Source organism: Nannospalax galili, unplaced genomic scaffold, assembly GCF_000622305.1.
Source record: "Nannospalax galili isolate Female #2095 unplaced genomic scaffold, S.galili_v1.0 scaffold77, whole genome shotgun sequence".
Classification (NCBI taxonomy): Eukaryota; Metazoa; Chordata; class Mammalia; order Rodentia; family Spalacidae; genus Nannospalax; species Nannospalax galili.
In genome coordinates this window covers 2,210,824-2,225,940 of record NW_008341457.1, presented here as the reverse complement: position 1 = coordinate 2,225,940, position 15,117 = coordinate 2,210,824, and the positions used below count along the sequence as shown (strand labels likewise).

The following is a 15,117-nucleotide window of genomic DNA, read 5'->3' as shown; positions in this document are numbered from 1 at the left end:
GCACCCTCTGACACAGCCTAGGCCCACAGTGAGTTGGACACCCACTTCAATCAGCAATAAAGAAAATGCCTCACAGACAGGGCCACAGGCCAGACCAATAGAATTAATTCTCCAACTGAGGTTTCCTCTTCCCAGGTATCAAGTAGAAAACTAAAGTAGCCAGCACACTGTTCAGAGAGAGGCACAGGAAAAGGAGATTGTGCATACACCCAGCACACGAGCCAACCAAGACTCATCCACCACCCACACAGACCACTAACACACACATCCATCTACATACCCACCCATCGACCCATCCATTCACCCATCCACACACCGTCCATACACCCATCCATCCACGTACTCACCCACGCACCCATCCACACATACATACATCAACCCAATGACCCACTCACCCATCCATCCACCCACCCACACATACATACATACATCAACCCAACAACCCACTCGCCCATCCATCAATTATACATCCATCTATCCATCCACCCACCCATCCACTGGTATTTATGTCTATTCACCCATCCATCCATCTACCCACCACCTATGGGTGGATGGGGGCTCTCAAATCCCTCCAGTGAGGCACAGGGGGCCACCAGTGAGGCACATATGGACAGAGGGGCCCCACGGGCCTAGGGAAAGGGGCCTCTTGCATACTGGTCTCTAGTACCCAAAGAGGGGTCCTTACCACTGTGGCGTCTACATGGCCCAATACACTCATGCACTGCACCATCTCTCTCATGAACCAGCAATTCCAGGGTGCCCTGGGGAAGTGGGAGAGGCTATAGTTGCACTCCCATCACCAGGTCAGCTGAGGACCTAGAAGACAGGCCCCCAGTTCCTGGGGTTCAGGGACTGGCCAGTAACACCCATGTCCCAGTCAAAAGGAAATGGCAATCCTTTCCCTGTCTCCCTTTGGGGTGCAGCTGGGTGAAGGGACCCTGCTCCACAAGTGCCACCCACCCTCAGAGAGATCCAGAGCCAGGCAGAAGTACAGATCTTGTTGAAATACCTAGAGCCAGCCTTGCCTGATGTCCAGCCCATCCAGGACAAGACCTGGCCTGGGTGAGCCTGCCCATCAAGGCAGAGTGAGGCTTCCAGCATGGGGTATGCAGACCCCGGATCTCTTCCAGCTGCTGGGTGGAGGCCAGGAGCCAGCACCCATGTCCCTCCCAGGTCTGACAGCACATGGGTAAACCACGTCTCTTTAAATTTTTACATTTGCTTATTTATTGTGTGTGTGCACACCGCCACACATATCTGGAGGTCAGAGGACAACCTGTAGGAGTCGGTTCTGTCCTACCACATGGTCCTCAGGCTTGGCGACAAGCTCCTTTACTCACTGAGCCCTCTCTCAGGCCCAGCACAGGTCTCTATGGGCCATGGGTCCTGGCCCTCTCCAGCAGCTTCCTCCAGGGACGCCAGGTCCTCTCTACAGCCTCTGGCTCTTGCTCAGCCGGTTGTGGCGCCAGATGTTCTGTTTGCGCAGCAGCCGCCAATATTCTCGCGATCCGGGGTCTAGTTCCTCCAGTTTCTTGGGAGGCCCCACATTCATCTGGAACAGCCTGGCAGGAGGCAGGAGGCGGAGCTACAGAAGTGTCGCGGCACCTCAGTTTTCTGGGCCCCGCTGTGTTGTCCATCAGAGCCTATGGGTTCTGCTGGTTCCGTTCCTAACCCGCCTCACTCTGCCCCTCGTTCCCTCTACTGCACCCACAAGTGCTCACTCCTTCTCCAACACCGCAGGCTCTGTCCTGCCCAAGGGCTTTGCTATGTCCTCTGCCCTGGGGGGGTCTCCACACAGCCGTGTCCTCTGTTCCAGGACCTTTTTGGTGTCGTCTACCTTTGCATCCCCTTTATCCAGTTCATCTTAGTTCCCTAACGCCTCTCCCTGAGACCTGTCTTGATCACCCCTGAATGCTGCCCACCTGCTCAGCCCCTTGCTCTCCATCCTGTCCTGGATGTAGTCCCCACCCCTCTGGATGCTCACTGTGCACTGTCTTATTTCCCATTTCCCCAGCTTGCTCCGCGAGGGGGGCCTTTGCCTGTTCTGGGCCTCCCAGGATCCCTGGGACTAGGGACCAGACCCCCTGAACACCACAAATATTTGTTAAGGAGAAAAGAGCCCCCCCCAGCTCTGTCCCTTCCCCAGCATCCCCATATGCAGGTTCTAGCACTAGGGCTTGGAGCCCTGAAGCCAACAGGGCCCCAGGACATGTGAAGGGAACCATCTGACCCTGGGGTGGCCCAGAAGGTGTCCTGGGCCTGCATCCTACATTCCCCCAGGACCAGCCCCACATCAGAAGCCCACACACCAGTCAGGGTACTCATGGTCGGCCTTCAGGGCCACATCCTGGCCATCTTTGAAGATGTTCACTCCCATGGCGTGTGTGGTGAGCTGGACAGGGTCCGTGCACACTTCGGGGTCCTTCAGTGCCTCGCCCACCATGCTGCCTTTGCTGCCTTTCCCACCGCCCTTCAAGACTTCAGAATAGGGAGAGAAAGGGGGGTCATTTCAGGCAGGTCAGCCCCACCCCCTGTGTCTCAAGGCCCTAGGCCCAGCTAGGAAACCAATGTTATTTGCAACGAGGCCGTGTTCCTGTGAATGTTCATCACCTGGAGGCTCCTGTTTGCTGGCTGTGTGGCTTGAAGGTCTATGATCATTTACTTCTGCCCTTCAGGGGAAAGCAGGCGAGGCTGTATCCAGCCAAAACACAAGATTTAATAAAAACGTCATATTTAGCCAGGTGTAGAGGTGTATGCGGCCATCTCACCATTTGGGAGGCTGAGTGAAGCAGAAGGATCCTGAGACTAAAAAAACTCAAAAATAGGGGCTGGAGAGCTGCCTCAGCGACTAAAAGCACTGCTCTTGCAGAGGACGTGGGTTCAGTTCCCAGCACCCACATGACGGCTAACAACCGTCTGTTAACTCCAGTTCCAGGGAATTTGACGTCCTCTTTTGACCTCCATGGGCATTGCACAACAGGGGTATACTTACATACATGCAGGCAATATACTCAATACACATGAAATACAAATACTTTTAACAAACTAATATTGGTGCGGTGCGTGCACATACACGTCTGTGGAAGCGACAGGACAACTTTGTGGACCTGGTCCTCGCCTTCCACCTTCACGTGGCTTCTGGGTATAGAACTCACATTGCCAAGCTTTGCGGCAAGCGCTTCACCCACTACACCATCTTGTACGCCCACAAAAATTTAAAAACTATTAATAATAACCAATTCTTAGTGGTGGCGTTTTGCTCAAGGTCAGACATCGATGTGCAAGTAAAAACAAGATAAAAACCCAAGTTCACGACCACACCTCAAAAAAATTAGCTATTAGTCCGCGCCTGCGCAGTGAGGAACGCGTGCACCTGCGCACTGAGCGCCACTGCGCTCCTCAGGCGCTTCACGTTGGCTTCTGCGCACCAAGCCAAGCCGCGCCTCAGACCCTCGAAACAGCCCCTGCGCGTCAGACTGTCGTCCTGCGCCTGCGCTGTGATCGTCAGGATGCTGCCGCCCTACCCTGTGCGCCTGCGCACTACGGGTCCTTCATGTAACCCGCAATTCTGTGACGGCTCCTCCTGAGGTGGCTCACCCGGTTTCTTGGCGTAGTCACGGACGAAGAGTGCTCCAGAACCGGTGGGGTCTAGAAGCCTCCGGTGCCGCCAGCCGGCCCACATCCGGGTGGCCCCGAGAAGACGTCTAGCAGCCATGACGTACGCGGGCCGCTAGCACGTGCACGCTTCCGGGTTACGTCAGCTCCCAGGGTTGCTTTAGGGAGATGTATGCTCCCCGTGCCTTCTGGGAAATGTAGTCTTCCTAGCCTTAGTCTATTACGTCAACTTTTTTTTTTTTTTTTTTTTTAATTTCATGTGTATGAGTGTATTGCCTGTATGTATGTGAGTGCACCCGTGTCGTGCAATGCCGCGGAGGTCAGAAGAAGACGTCGGATTCCCCGGGAACTGGCGTTAAGGACGGTTCGTAACGGCCATGTGGGTGCTGGGAATCTAACCCTGGTCCTCTGCTAGAGCAGTCAGTCCTTTTAACTGCTGAGCCATCTCTCCAGTCCCTTGAGTTAACTTTTGTAGGTGTTCCCAGTAGGAGCTTGCCCAGCATGCACAGAGGATGTTTTATGAAATTGTTGCTCTTGTCCAGTTCCGTATGTACTTAAAATGTCACACTTTAAAAGTTCCTGTTTGTATTCCTTTAGAAATGGTTGAAAGCTTAAAAATAAGAAAACTTAAATCCTGGCGTGGTGGAAGGTGTAGGCAAGGAGGAACAGGAAGCTCAGGGTTACCCTTGGCTATATAGCAAGTTTGGGGTCAGCCTAGGCTAAGTTCCTTAGCTTACCAAAGGTGGAGGGTAGCTGGGCGTGGCGAAGCATGCCTTTAATCCTAGTACTCCCGAGGCAGAGACAGGTGGATCTCTGAGATTGAGGCCAGCCTGGTCTACATAGGGAGTTCTAGCCAAGTGCCTTACTTGGGTACACAATGAGATCCTGTATCAAAAAAGAAGAAGGTGGTACCTGGGTCTGAAGTAGCTTAGTGGGTGTGGGTGGAGGATGCACAGAGGCCCTGGGTTCCATCCTCAGCACTGCATAAACCAGGCGTGGTGGCACATACCAGTCATCCTAGCTCTCAAGAGGTAGAGGCAGGGGGCTGAGAAATGGCTCAGCGATTGAGAGCACTGACTGCTCTTGCAGAGGACCCAGGTTCAGTTCCCAGTACCCATATGGCGACTAACAACTGTCTGTAACTCCAGTTCCAGGGATCCAATACCATCTGGCCTCTACAGACATTGGACAAACGTGGTGCACTGACATACATGCACACAAAAAACTCATATACATAAATTTAAAATAACAATAAATAAAAATAAATAAGAAAAGTTAATCCTTCACCCGCTGGATCTCACTCAATCCTCACAGTTAAGACATGTCTGTATAAGTTATAACTCAGAAATCTGAGGTTCTGAGAGATAAGTTCCTATGTCAACCCCAAATCTAGGATACACTATTTCATATCCCCTCTGTGAACCAAACCGGAAGTACGCCTTCAACAACATTCCCCCTGCCCCCGTGCTTCCTTTTCTCTCCAAATTTTCAAATCATCACTTAGTTTTAATATGTCCCTGCACATTTCTTCCCATGTTCCAGCACAGCTGTTAGAGGTTGGAAGTGATTTTCCACCCCTTTGTAGAATGGCGAGGCCAGTCCGGACAGCCCCTCCACTTTCGGAGTCTTGGGATTCGAACCCGTATCCTCCTATGCGAGCTGCAATCCTTAGCGCCCCTGTGCGGTGAGACCAGTTATGGGACTACATTTCCCAGCAGGCCCCAATGCAAATGCGAGTGCGCAATGGCCCGGGGTGTCGCGCAACAGATGATTGCTCGCCTGAGCCCGGAATCAGTCTGAAGTGTCTCTCGAGAGGTCAGGCTGGGATATTCCGGTGCCGCCGCCAGGGAGTCGCGGGGTCCTGCGGGTCGCGTGGGACGGATAGGAGCTCGGTGTGGACCGTGAGTGTCCCGGTGGGACGGGGTGGGGTGTGGATCTGGAGTCGGCACCTGAGTTCACTGGATCGGCACCTGAGGTTGGGCACTGGTGCCTCAGTTCTGGTAGCCAACGCCTGAGTTCGGGGACCGGTGCCTGAGTTCTGTTGGCCAGCGCCTCAGTCTGGGGACCAGTGCCTGAGTTCTGGATGTTGGCGCCTGAGTCCAGGGGTTGGCACCTCAGTTCTGGTGGCGGGTGCCAGAGTTCTAGGGAGTCGTGCCTCTGTACTGTTGGCCGGCGCCTGAGTTTTCAGTTTACCCCGAGTGAAATAGGACCTCCTTTCCTGTGCAGGGCCCTACGGGCATGGATCCCGAGGCCTGTGAGACGTTCCCTTGGCTACGAAGCCCCTACTCTAAACCCCCATCTTCGAGCCTTGTGAAGATGCCGGCCTGAGCCTGGAACCCAGGCATGGAATTCCTGCCAACCCCCCAGCACCCCTCAGGGCCCCCTGCTATGGACGTGGAGGAGCCCAAAGATGCCCTGGCACCCTCTGAGAACTTCCCGCGTCATGGCCAGTGGGCCTTAATGCCTGGAGGCCCCGTCGTCCCCAGTGGCATGGATCTGGGTGCATCTGGTGGTATTGGGGAGCTGGTGCACCGGCTGGAGGCCCTACCTGGAGACCTAGGGGACCCATCCCCAGATGGAGCCCCCTGTCCCCTGCACATCGCCACTGGCCACGGCCTGGCTCCTCAGGAGACCCCAGATGTTGGTGGTCTCTTGTCGGCTGAGGCAGGCAGTGATGATCTCCTAGGACTGCTGCAGTGCCAACCATCATCGCCTGCCCAGCCTGGGCCCCCACAACCTCCAGGGACTGCACCCCGCCTGCTGCAGCCCCCTGAGAATCCAGCTGAGGACCCTGAGTCACCCAGGTGGATGGAGGGGGCATTGGAGCCCCCAGACAGCAGGAGCTCCAGCAGTTCCCCTGAGCCCTGGCTGGAGACCTCGCCCCTGATGACTCACCAAGAGCCACCCGTGGGTGCCCAGGTAGTGGCCACTGATCCCCACCTGTCCTCTGCACCCTGGAGTGGAGCCTGGGGACCCAACCCTGTCACTCTTCTATCTTCCAGAGCCCTGAGATCCTGGCCTCATATCCTGCCATCCCAGAGGGTGAGTGCCTATGTCACACAGGCCTAGAATGTTCCATAACAGCTCAGAATTGACCTCCCAGACATGGCACAAAGATCACCAGTGATGGTGAGGGTCCAGGGAGGTCTTCGAGGTGGTTGAATTAGAGAAGCTCTCAGATGGCCCAAGAGAGAGGTGACAACAAGCCAGAGAATGTTCTAGAAGGCTGAGCCAGGTGGGTTGACAGGGCAGGCATGACTGTTGGTAGCTGTCAGTTCCAGAACACAGGCTGGCAGAGGGCGGTCCATAGGTAAGGTCCACCCCCTACCTGCTCTGTGGAGGGGGTCTCAGGAACTAAAGATGATGTTCACAAGTTTTAGGTGGTTGAAAAAAAGCAAGGGCATAGAGAATGGCTCAGTGGGTAACGTGTGCTGTGCTGGCATGAAGGTCTGAGTTTGACTCCCCAGAACCCATTTAAAAAAAGTCGGGTGTGGGCCGGGCATGGTGGCGCACACCTTTAATCCCAGCACTTGGGAGGCAGAGGCAGGCAGATCTCTGTGAGTTCGAGGCCAGCCTGGTCTACATAGTTCCAGGACAGCTGGGGCTACAGGGAGACCCTGTCTCAAAAAGACCCCCCCCAAAAAAATGGCAGGTGTGGCAGCTGGCTCTGTCACCCCAGAGATGGGGAGGCAGAGACAGGAGGATCCCTGGGCCCCTGTGGCTGGTTTCTCCTGATTGGCGAACACCAGGTTCAGTGAGAGACCCTGCCTCAAAACAAGGTGGAGAGCGTCCTGGAAAGGCACCCAGCATCCACCTCAGCCTTCACCTGCATGCGCACATAGATAAAAGAGAGGAAATTGGAGCTGGAGAGAGGGCTCAGTGGTTAAGAGCACTGACTGCTCTTGCAGAGGACCCAGGTTCTATTCCCAGCACCCACATGACAGCTGCTATCTATCTTTAACTCCAGTTCCAGGGGAATCCGAAGCCCTCTTCTGACCTCGGCAGCATTGCACGACAGGGGTGCGCTCACATACATGCAGGCAATACACTCATACACATAAAATAAAAATAATAAATAAAATTTTTTAAAAAAGGAAATCTTGGCATGTGAAGGCTATGCAGTTTGGTGTATGTTAATAAAATTTTATTATTGGAACACAACTATGCTCATTCACATGGTCCTTGGTTGGTACAGTAGCCATGGACCCTATAGGGACGCTGGTCCAGAAAAAACAGAATAGTGGACATTGACCCTGTTATAAGTAGAGCATTGATCTCAGCCCAGAAATAATGGGAAGAACCAATTCTGGCAATCCAGAATGTTCTAGAGCTTTCCCTCTGTCCACTTCAGCTCTAATTTGTTTAGTAAATGAGTTCTATGGTGGTGAGGGGAGCCACTTTGGCCTTCTGTCTCAGAAGGCTCTAGAATCATGGGTAGTGCTATGACTTACCTCATGAGTCCCTGAGTTCAGAGGATTTTACCTTCAGTTCTAGATCAAAGGGCTGAGTATTCTGGATAGATAGATGCCCAGGTCTGCACACTGAAAAGTTCTAGAACCACCACGAATAGTTTGTTCTAGACTTGGTGAGGCTTTGCTGTCAGATTCTAGAACCCTGGGTGGATTGTTTAACCTGAGGGTCACCAGGAAGTTCTAGGATCAAGGGTCAGAACTATTTGGGGTTCAAGATAGTTATGGAGACTTTGAACATCAACAGCTGCCTTTTTCTAGAACCAAGGAATAGTGTGTTACCCTGGACTTGCTGAAGAAAATTCTAGAGCTCCCTTTACCTACTGAGCACTCTTGCTGACTCCAGGCTAATTCTTGAATGTTATGGGTTTGATCATGGTGGGGCACAAAGCCTGACCAGAAGGTTCTAGAATGGTGTGTTTGAACACTAAGTTCCATTTTGGGTCTGGCTACAGGTCTGTTTCCTGGAGCTCAGGCAACACTTCCCACAAGTTCTAGAGTGGGTGTTGGAGCAGGGAGCTAGCTATAAACAGGGCTGAGCCCCGTGGATCCTTCCAGAATAGTTGGTGGAGCCTTGCGATTCTCCCACCTGCTAAGCCACAGATTAGAACCATGAACTTCTTGAATCAGAGACCCTAGAGCCTGCTGGAAACCCCTCAGTGGACAGGCCTGACCGAATCCCTTGCTGTCACCTGCAGTTCCGGGTCCCTGTGACCATAGTGACCTCATAGATGGTGTCATCTTTGGGGCCAAATACCTGGGTTCCACCCAGCTGCTGTCTGAGCGTAGCCCACCATCCAGCACACGCATGGCACAGGCCCAGGAGGCCGTGGACCGTGTCAAGGTGAGCCCAGGGCTAGCCATGATCCCTGGGGCTGCATAGTTCCAGTACACAGTTGTACACCCCAGGACCTGCCACATCTGGTTCCCACAGGCCCCAGATGGCGAGACCCAGCCCATGACCGAGGTGGACCTGTTCGTGTCCACTAAGAGAATCAAGGTGCTGTCCATTGACTCCCAGGTACATGTGGGGTGGCATAGGGGAGTGGGGGACATTCTGAGTCCCTTAGAGGCCCTCAGCCCACCCAGCACATGTCCACAGGATGCCCTAATGGACCACGCACTGCAGACCATTTCCTACATTGCGGACATTGGGCCCCTTTTGGTTGTGATGGCTCGGCGACGGCTGGCCCGGAGGACTGCACCCCAGGACCGAGAACGCCGTCTCTACAAGATGCTGTGCCATATTTTCCATTCGGAGGATGTAAGCGGTGGGGGCAGGGAGGCAATCCCCAGCGGCTCATGGGAATGTATAGGGAGATCCCTCAAAAGTGTGCTTGTCTCGGTTGGGGCACTGTAGGTGAGGCCTCACTGATTCCCACCTTGCAGTGAACCACCTCAGATATCTGCCAGGTGCACCTGCCAGGTGGTGGTCAGCTCCAGCTCTGGGTCCCCTGTTCATGTCCCTCCTGACAGGCCCAGCTCATTGCACAGGCCATTGGCCAGGCCTTTGCCGCAGCTTACAGCCAGTTCCTGCAGGAGAGTGGGATAGACCCCAGCCAAGTAGGCACGCGGCCAAGCCAAGGCACTACCAGCCACCCCCACAACGGAGACCTGGACCATTTCTCCAACAGCGAGAACAGCAGAGAGGTGAGCCAGAGGCCCAGTGTCCACTCCAGGCCACACTGGAGCACACTGTCCTGCTGAGACCCTGCCTCTGTCTCCACCAGGTCTGTATCCAAAAGCAACGAGGTGAGGGCCTGGGTGTGGCCCTGGTGGAGTCTGGTTGGGGTTCGCTGCTGCCAACAGCTGTCATTGCCAACCTGCAGCACGGGGGTCCCGCCGAGCGCTCGGGAGCCCTCAGCATTGGGGACCGGGTCACCGCCATCAATGGAGTCAGCCTGGTGGGGCTGCCTCTTGCAGCCTGCCAGGCCGCTGTGCGCGTGAGTCTCTCCGCTGTGGCCTGGGGGGCCCCCCATGTGCACCCAGGAGGGGGCCCAGTCCCTGGGGTTTTGCAGGGTGCGCAGGAGCTTATTAATGGAAAGTTAAGTTACAGTTCACTGTAGCTGGGGAGATCTCCCACACACAGACAGCCAGGTGGGTTGATGGGTGGATAAATTGAGATTTAAAGAGATCAATAAAGGGTGCCATGGGTCCCTTAGGAGGTGAAACAGCACTCATCGGTGAAATTGAGCATTGTCCACTGCCCACCGGTCACCACCGCGGTCATCCGCCGGTCACACGCCCGCGAGCAGCTGGGTTTCTGCGTAGAAAATGGCATTGTGAGAAAGGGGCCTGCCTAGGCTGGGGCTGACATCTGGTCTATGAACCAAGGGAAGTGAGGTCCCCTGAGCCCATGTCCCCCTCTCTCCCCAGATCTGCAGCCTGCTACGCGGAGGCATCGCGGAACGTGGGGGTGTCCGAGTGGGTCACCGCATCATCGAGATCAACGGGCAGAGTGTGGTTGCCATGTCGCACGTACGCATTATTGAACTACTCACTGAGGCCCATGAGGTGTGTGGGGACATGGGGCAGCTGTGGACACATGGGGACTGTGCCATGCCAGACCATTCTGATCCCAACCTCTCCCTCTCCCCTAGGTTCACATCAAAACCATGCCAGCTGCCACCTACCGCCTTCTCACAGGCCAGGAGCAGCCCATGTACCTGTAACCAGCCATCCACATCCCCACCACTGTGCCTTTGTACCTTTGTCCCCACAGCCCACCACCCCTTCTTGGCCAGCTGGGAACCCCAAGATTTCCAGACTTGTGCTTTTTTTCTAATGTAAGAAAAAAATAAATGTTTATTCAATGGACAGCAATTCGGGTTGGGTAAGGGAAACTGAGGCCTGGCCCCTGGTAGTCATACAGAGAATCATAGGTCGGTGGCTGGACCCCAGTCGTAGCCATCATCATCAGAAGAGTCTACATCCCGGGCTCGTGTGAACTTTCTTCTCAGAGCTTCCCGTTCGTAGGTCCTAGGGAACAGGAAGTGGATGCAGGGGACTTATGGGTGGAAGGCTGTGAGCTCACATCCCCTCACCCCAGTGACTCTGCCAGGAACAGTGTGTGGGGACAAGAAAACAAAACTAGTCATCTGGGGAAGCACTTCTACACACCCTGCAAAGCCCCAGATTCAGTCCTTAAACCCTGACTGCATGGGGCTTGGAGTCGTCCCATGGCACTGACTTGGCCACTGGGAAGCCTTAACCTGGTCCTGAGCTCCTAATGGGGTGCTTACCGCACACTGTCTTGGCGCTGCTGGCCCTGAGGGAGGCGGCTATCCACCTGGGGAGGGAGAGGTTTGCGTGAACCCTAATTTTATTTTTAAAAATACTTTATGTGTGTAAGAGTGTTTGCCTGCATTATGTAAGTGCACCTGTGTTGTGCAATGTCCACAGAGGTCAGAAGAGGCTGTCAGATCTCCTGAAATGAGTTACAGTTGTTAGCTGCCATGTAGGTGCTGGGAATCATATCCAGGTCCTCTGCAAGAGCAGCCAGTGCTCTTAACCACTTGAGCCAGCTCTCCTACCCTGAGCCCCAATTTTAAAATGAGGGAATGGGTTGGAGAAGGGGCAGCCTCGGCTGAGTTCTGTTAGTAGTTAACATTCCCAGAGGGCAGGGACAGTCCACCATGGACAGTTGAGCAGGTGGTACACTGAACAACCAGGCACCTGTAGAGTTGGTGTGATGATGTCAGACTGGTGTGTGTGTGTCTGTCTGTCTGTCTGTCTGTCCCTGTGTCTGTGTGTCCGAGTCCCTACCCATCCTTCCCCTCCACCCTGCCCACCTGGGTCTCCCACTGAGCTGGAATTCTCCCATTATCCCTCAAGCTCTGTGGCTCTCCCACCCACACAGGCTCTGAGGACCGAGCCAGGGCTGGCAGTGGGGGTTCCTCCTCCACGCCTGTGTGGGCTCCGCCACCCTCGCCGTCTGTGTAGCCCTCGCCGTCTGTGTCCTCATAGTCACTGTTGGCCCGGCTGTCACAGCTGAGGTCCCCGGAGCTGTCGGCCAGGCTGCGGTGAGGCAGATCAAGGCTCTCTGCAGTCGAACAATCCAGCTGTGGAGGGGATGGGACACTGTGGCTGGCTCCAACCCAGGCCCAGAACCCCACCAGACCTTACTGTCAGTCACCATAGCCAGAGGACACCCCCCCTCCAGGATGCCAGTCTCCACTACCCCATGCTCAACTCTGACCTAAGTTGGCCAACTCCTACATGCCCTTCAAAGCCACAGCTCAGATGCCCAGTCCTTTGGCCATTCTTCCCAAAGGGAGTCACCTCTACCCTTGAATGCTGTCTTCATGGGGCTCGGAGGGGTTTGTTGGGTGCCACTAGGCAGAAGCCACTGCCTGGTCCCCATGGGGTCCATCTCCCTCCCTAGACCCTGCTGGGCCTCCCAGCATCTGATACCTGGTCCTCAGCTGTCCAGATGGGCCGAGTCTGCTGTTCCTGTATGGCAACTTTGACCTCTTGGTACCAAGACTCGCCTGTGCCATGCAGGGGGATGGTGGCTGCAGGAATAGAGTGTCCATAAGGATAAAAACTCCACCAGCACCCACCCATCTGAAAGCCCCCAAACCCTTGGCCACCCCCAGCACCAGTGAACAGGTGGCCGCTGTGTTTCTGAAGTTTCTGGGCCTGGGCATACAGGCGGCGGCTGCTGCGGCGGGAGGCAGGTGCCAGCCACTCCCTCAGGGTCTTTAGGGCTGGCCTGCTCTCTGGGGCACAGAAGATTACAATGGGGTAGTACTGTACGTAGTTGAGACGCTCGATGGCGGAGGGGGTCACATCCAGCAGGGCATGCTTGTCCTGGTCCAGAGAAGGGAGGGGCATTGAAGAGACAAAAAAGAGCCTACAGTCAGAGTGGACCCCAGCTTCTCACATGCACAGCCAGTACAGTGGATGTAGAGATTTTGTCTGCATGCGTGTGTGCATGTATGTACATGTGCATGTGCATGGGTGTGTGGAAGCCAGAGGTCTACATCTGGTATATCCCTCAGTCACTATCTTAATTTTTTTTTTCCAGTCTTTTTGAGACATGCTGGATCAAAGGCATGTGCCACCACACCCAGGTTCCATCTGAATTTTTATTCTTTTAGTTTTTATTGATTGATTTAATTTTATGTATATGTATGTTTTGCCTGCATGTATGTAAGTTCACCACGTGTGCAATGTTCAAAGAGGCCAGAAGAGGGTGCCAGATACCCTGGAACTGGAGTTAGGACAGTTGTTAGCCACCATGTGGGTGCTGGGAACTAAATACAGGTCATCTGTGAGAGCAGCCAGTGCTCTAAACTGCAGAGCCAGCTCTCTAGTTCCACTCCATCTCAATTTTTGAGAGTCTCTTGCTAATCCTGAAAATCATGGATTAGACTGACTGATCAGGGTGCCCCAGGGACCATCCTGGCTCTGCCTACCCATTACTGCATGTGCAGAAGGTTTTATTTGTATTTATTTATTTTATGAGACATTGTTTCTCTGTAGCCCTAGCTGGCCTGGAACTTGCTAAGGAGCCCAGACTGGCCTTGAACTCACAGAGATCCACCTGCCTTTGCCTCTGAGTACTGGACTAAAGGTGTGGGCCACCATACCCATGTGACTTTGAGGCAAGGTCTCATTCTGTGGCCCAGGCTAGCCTCAATCCTCTTGTCTGCCACCCAAGTGCTAGTGCATCAGGGTTGGGTGCTGCCTCTGTAGCTTAGTCTACAGCACCCTGAGAGCAGAGCTCTGTGTCTCCCGCAGACTGCCAACAGTCCCCTGAGAGATGACCTCTCTCTCAGGGCATGGGGTGACACCATGAGGTCAGATACCCAAGCCTTGGCCCTTCACCCAAGCTGGGTTGCACTCACCTTCTCCGCAATCAACCGCACTGTGTCTAGTTTGATGATCTTGGATGGAGTCTCTGTCCTGAACATGCTTTCTGAGAAGGACAAGGTGACCCAGTTAACATCCATGTTCATGTCTACCTGCTCCTCAGCTGCTCAGGAAACCACCATAGGGGGCTGGAGAGCTGGCTTAGTGGTAAAGAGCACTGGCTGCTCCTACAGAGGACCCGGGTTTGGTTCCCAGCACCCACTTGGGGTCTAACAACTGTCTGTAACTCCAGTTCCAGGGGATCTGACAGGCTTTTCTAGCCCAGGCATGGGCAGAGTATCTGGGAAGAACTGAGATCCATTGAGGATGTCTAGCTCAGGTATGGGTAGAGTGGTTGGGGCAGCTGAAATTGATTGAGGATGTCTAGCCTGGGAATGGGCACAGTGGTTTATAGGAGCTAAGATTGATTGAGGATGTCTGGCATAGGCCTGGGTAGAATAATGAGGTGCCAAAGCCCTCTCAACAGTGGGATTCTGCAGAGCCTGTCCCCCACACTGAAGCTCTGTCCTGATCTACACTCCCTCCCTAGCCCCCAGGATGCCACTTCCTGTCTCTGTGGCTCTGAGGACTCTGTGGACCTTCTGGGAGTGGGAGCCTGTGGTGTGTGTCCTATGTCTGACTCCTGTCACTAAGCCTCTTGTCCACGGGGTCACTCCAAGTCAGCATGGGTGTCAGAATGCCCTTTCTTTTTCCTGGCTGAGTAATATCCCCATGTGCGGCTAGATAGTGCTTTGACTGTAGGTGTGCATGTATGTTTGGCAGCACTTTCCAGTGTTCTGCCCGTCTACCCAGCAGCCGAATTGCTGGATCCTATAGTTCATTGCATGTAATCTTCACATGCTAGCTGTACGTTGCACCAGCCCAGACTGTCCTGCCTTTTCTACATTAGTCCTGTGTGGGTGATCCTGATGACTAACAAGGTGGCAGGTGACTTTGCCCTTTGAATCCCACCAAGCCTCCTCCGAGAAGCCTCACTTGGTGTCCTGAAACCTGTGAGTTCTGGCTGTAGTTTTAGCTTCACAAGCTCCGCCTCCAACAACTGTCTTGTGGCTCCCTATCACCCTCAGAACCAAATCCCCACTCAGTCTTCTTCGCCACCCTGGTCTGGGGACCCAGGGACTCTCTACCCTGACTTCAGCCCTGTAACCCTCTTTCC

At 54.2% G+C, this 15,117-nt stretch overlaps 3 protein-coding genes across 6 annotated transcripts in view; 1 reads left to right on the top strand and 2 right to left on the bottom strand.

Annotated features, from left to right (window-relative positions):
- Positions 1–1,203: 1,203 nt before the first annotated feature.
- Positions 1,204–3,759, bottom strand: Mrpl54 (mitochondrial ribosomal protein L54). The gene is made up of 3 exons (XM_008837056.2): positions 3,598–3,759; positions 2,310–2,478; positions 1,204–1,562 (listed from the first exon to the last, which is right to left on the bottom strand). The coding sequence occupies exons 1-3, from the start codon at positions 3,713–3,715 to the stop codon at positions 1,430–1,432; spliced, it is 420 nt and encodes a 139-aa protein (XP_008835278.1). The 5' UTR covers positions 3,716–3,759; the 3' UTR covers positions 1,204–1,429.
- A 1,596-nt stretch (positions 3,760–5,355) lies between these two features.
- Apba3 (amyloid beta precursor protein binding family A member 3) lies at positions 5,356–10,903 on the top strand. 2 transcript variants are annotated; one of them, XM_008837051.3, is made up of 11 exons: positions 5,356–5,516; positions 5,842–6,534; positions 6,618–6,657; positions 8,783–8,928; positions 9,019–9,105; positions 9,187–9,348; positions 9,561–9,734; positions 9,815–10,027; positions 10,247–10,366; positions 10,461–10,598; positions 10,685–10,903. In XM_008837051.3, the coding sequence occupies exons 2-11, from the start codon at positions 5,959–5,961 to the stop codon at positions 10,754–10,756; spliced, it is 1,728 nt and encodes a 575-aa protein (XP_008835273.1). In that variant the 5' UTR covers positions 5,356–5,516; positions 5,842–5,958; the 3' UTR covers positions 10,757–10,903. The 2 variants fall into 2 exon arrangements, with proteins under 2 accessions (XP_008835273.1, XP_008835275.1); XM_008837053.3 differs by lacking the exon at positions 10,247–10,366.
- Positions 10,858–15,117, bottom strand: part of Tjp3 (tight junction protein 3) — a 26,537-nt gene continuing 22,277 nt past the window's right edge. The window contains exons 16-21 of one of the 3 annotated variants that reach the window (XM_017799147.2): positions 13,937–14,007; positions 12,686–12,896; positions 12,498–12,598; positions 11,876–12,145; positions 11,327–11,373; positions 10,858–11,063 (exon numbers count right to left, since the gene is read on the bottom strand). In XM_017799147.2, the coding sequence (XP_017654636.1) occupies positions 10,961–11,063; positions 11,327–11,373; positions 11,876–12,145; positions 12,498–12,598; positions 12,686–12,896; positions 13,937–14,007 (803 nt within the window). In that variant the 3' untranslated portion in view covers positions 10,858–10,960. The remainder of the gene's footprint in view (positions 11,064–11,326; positions 11,374–11,875; positions 12,146–12,497; positions 12,599–12,685; positions 12,897–13,936; positions 14,008–15,117) is intronic. The other 2 variants (XM_029565376.1, XM_029565375.1) reach the window with 2 other exon arrangements.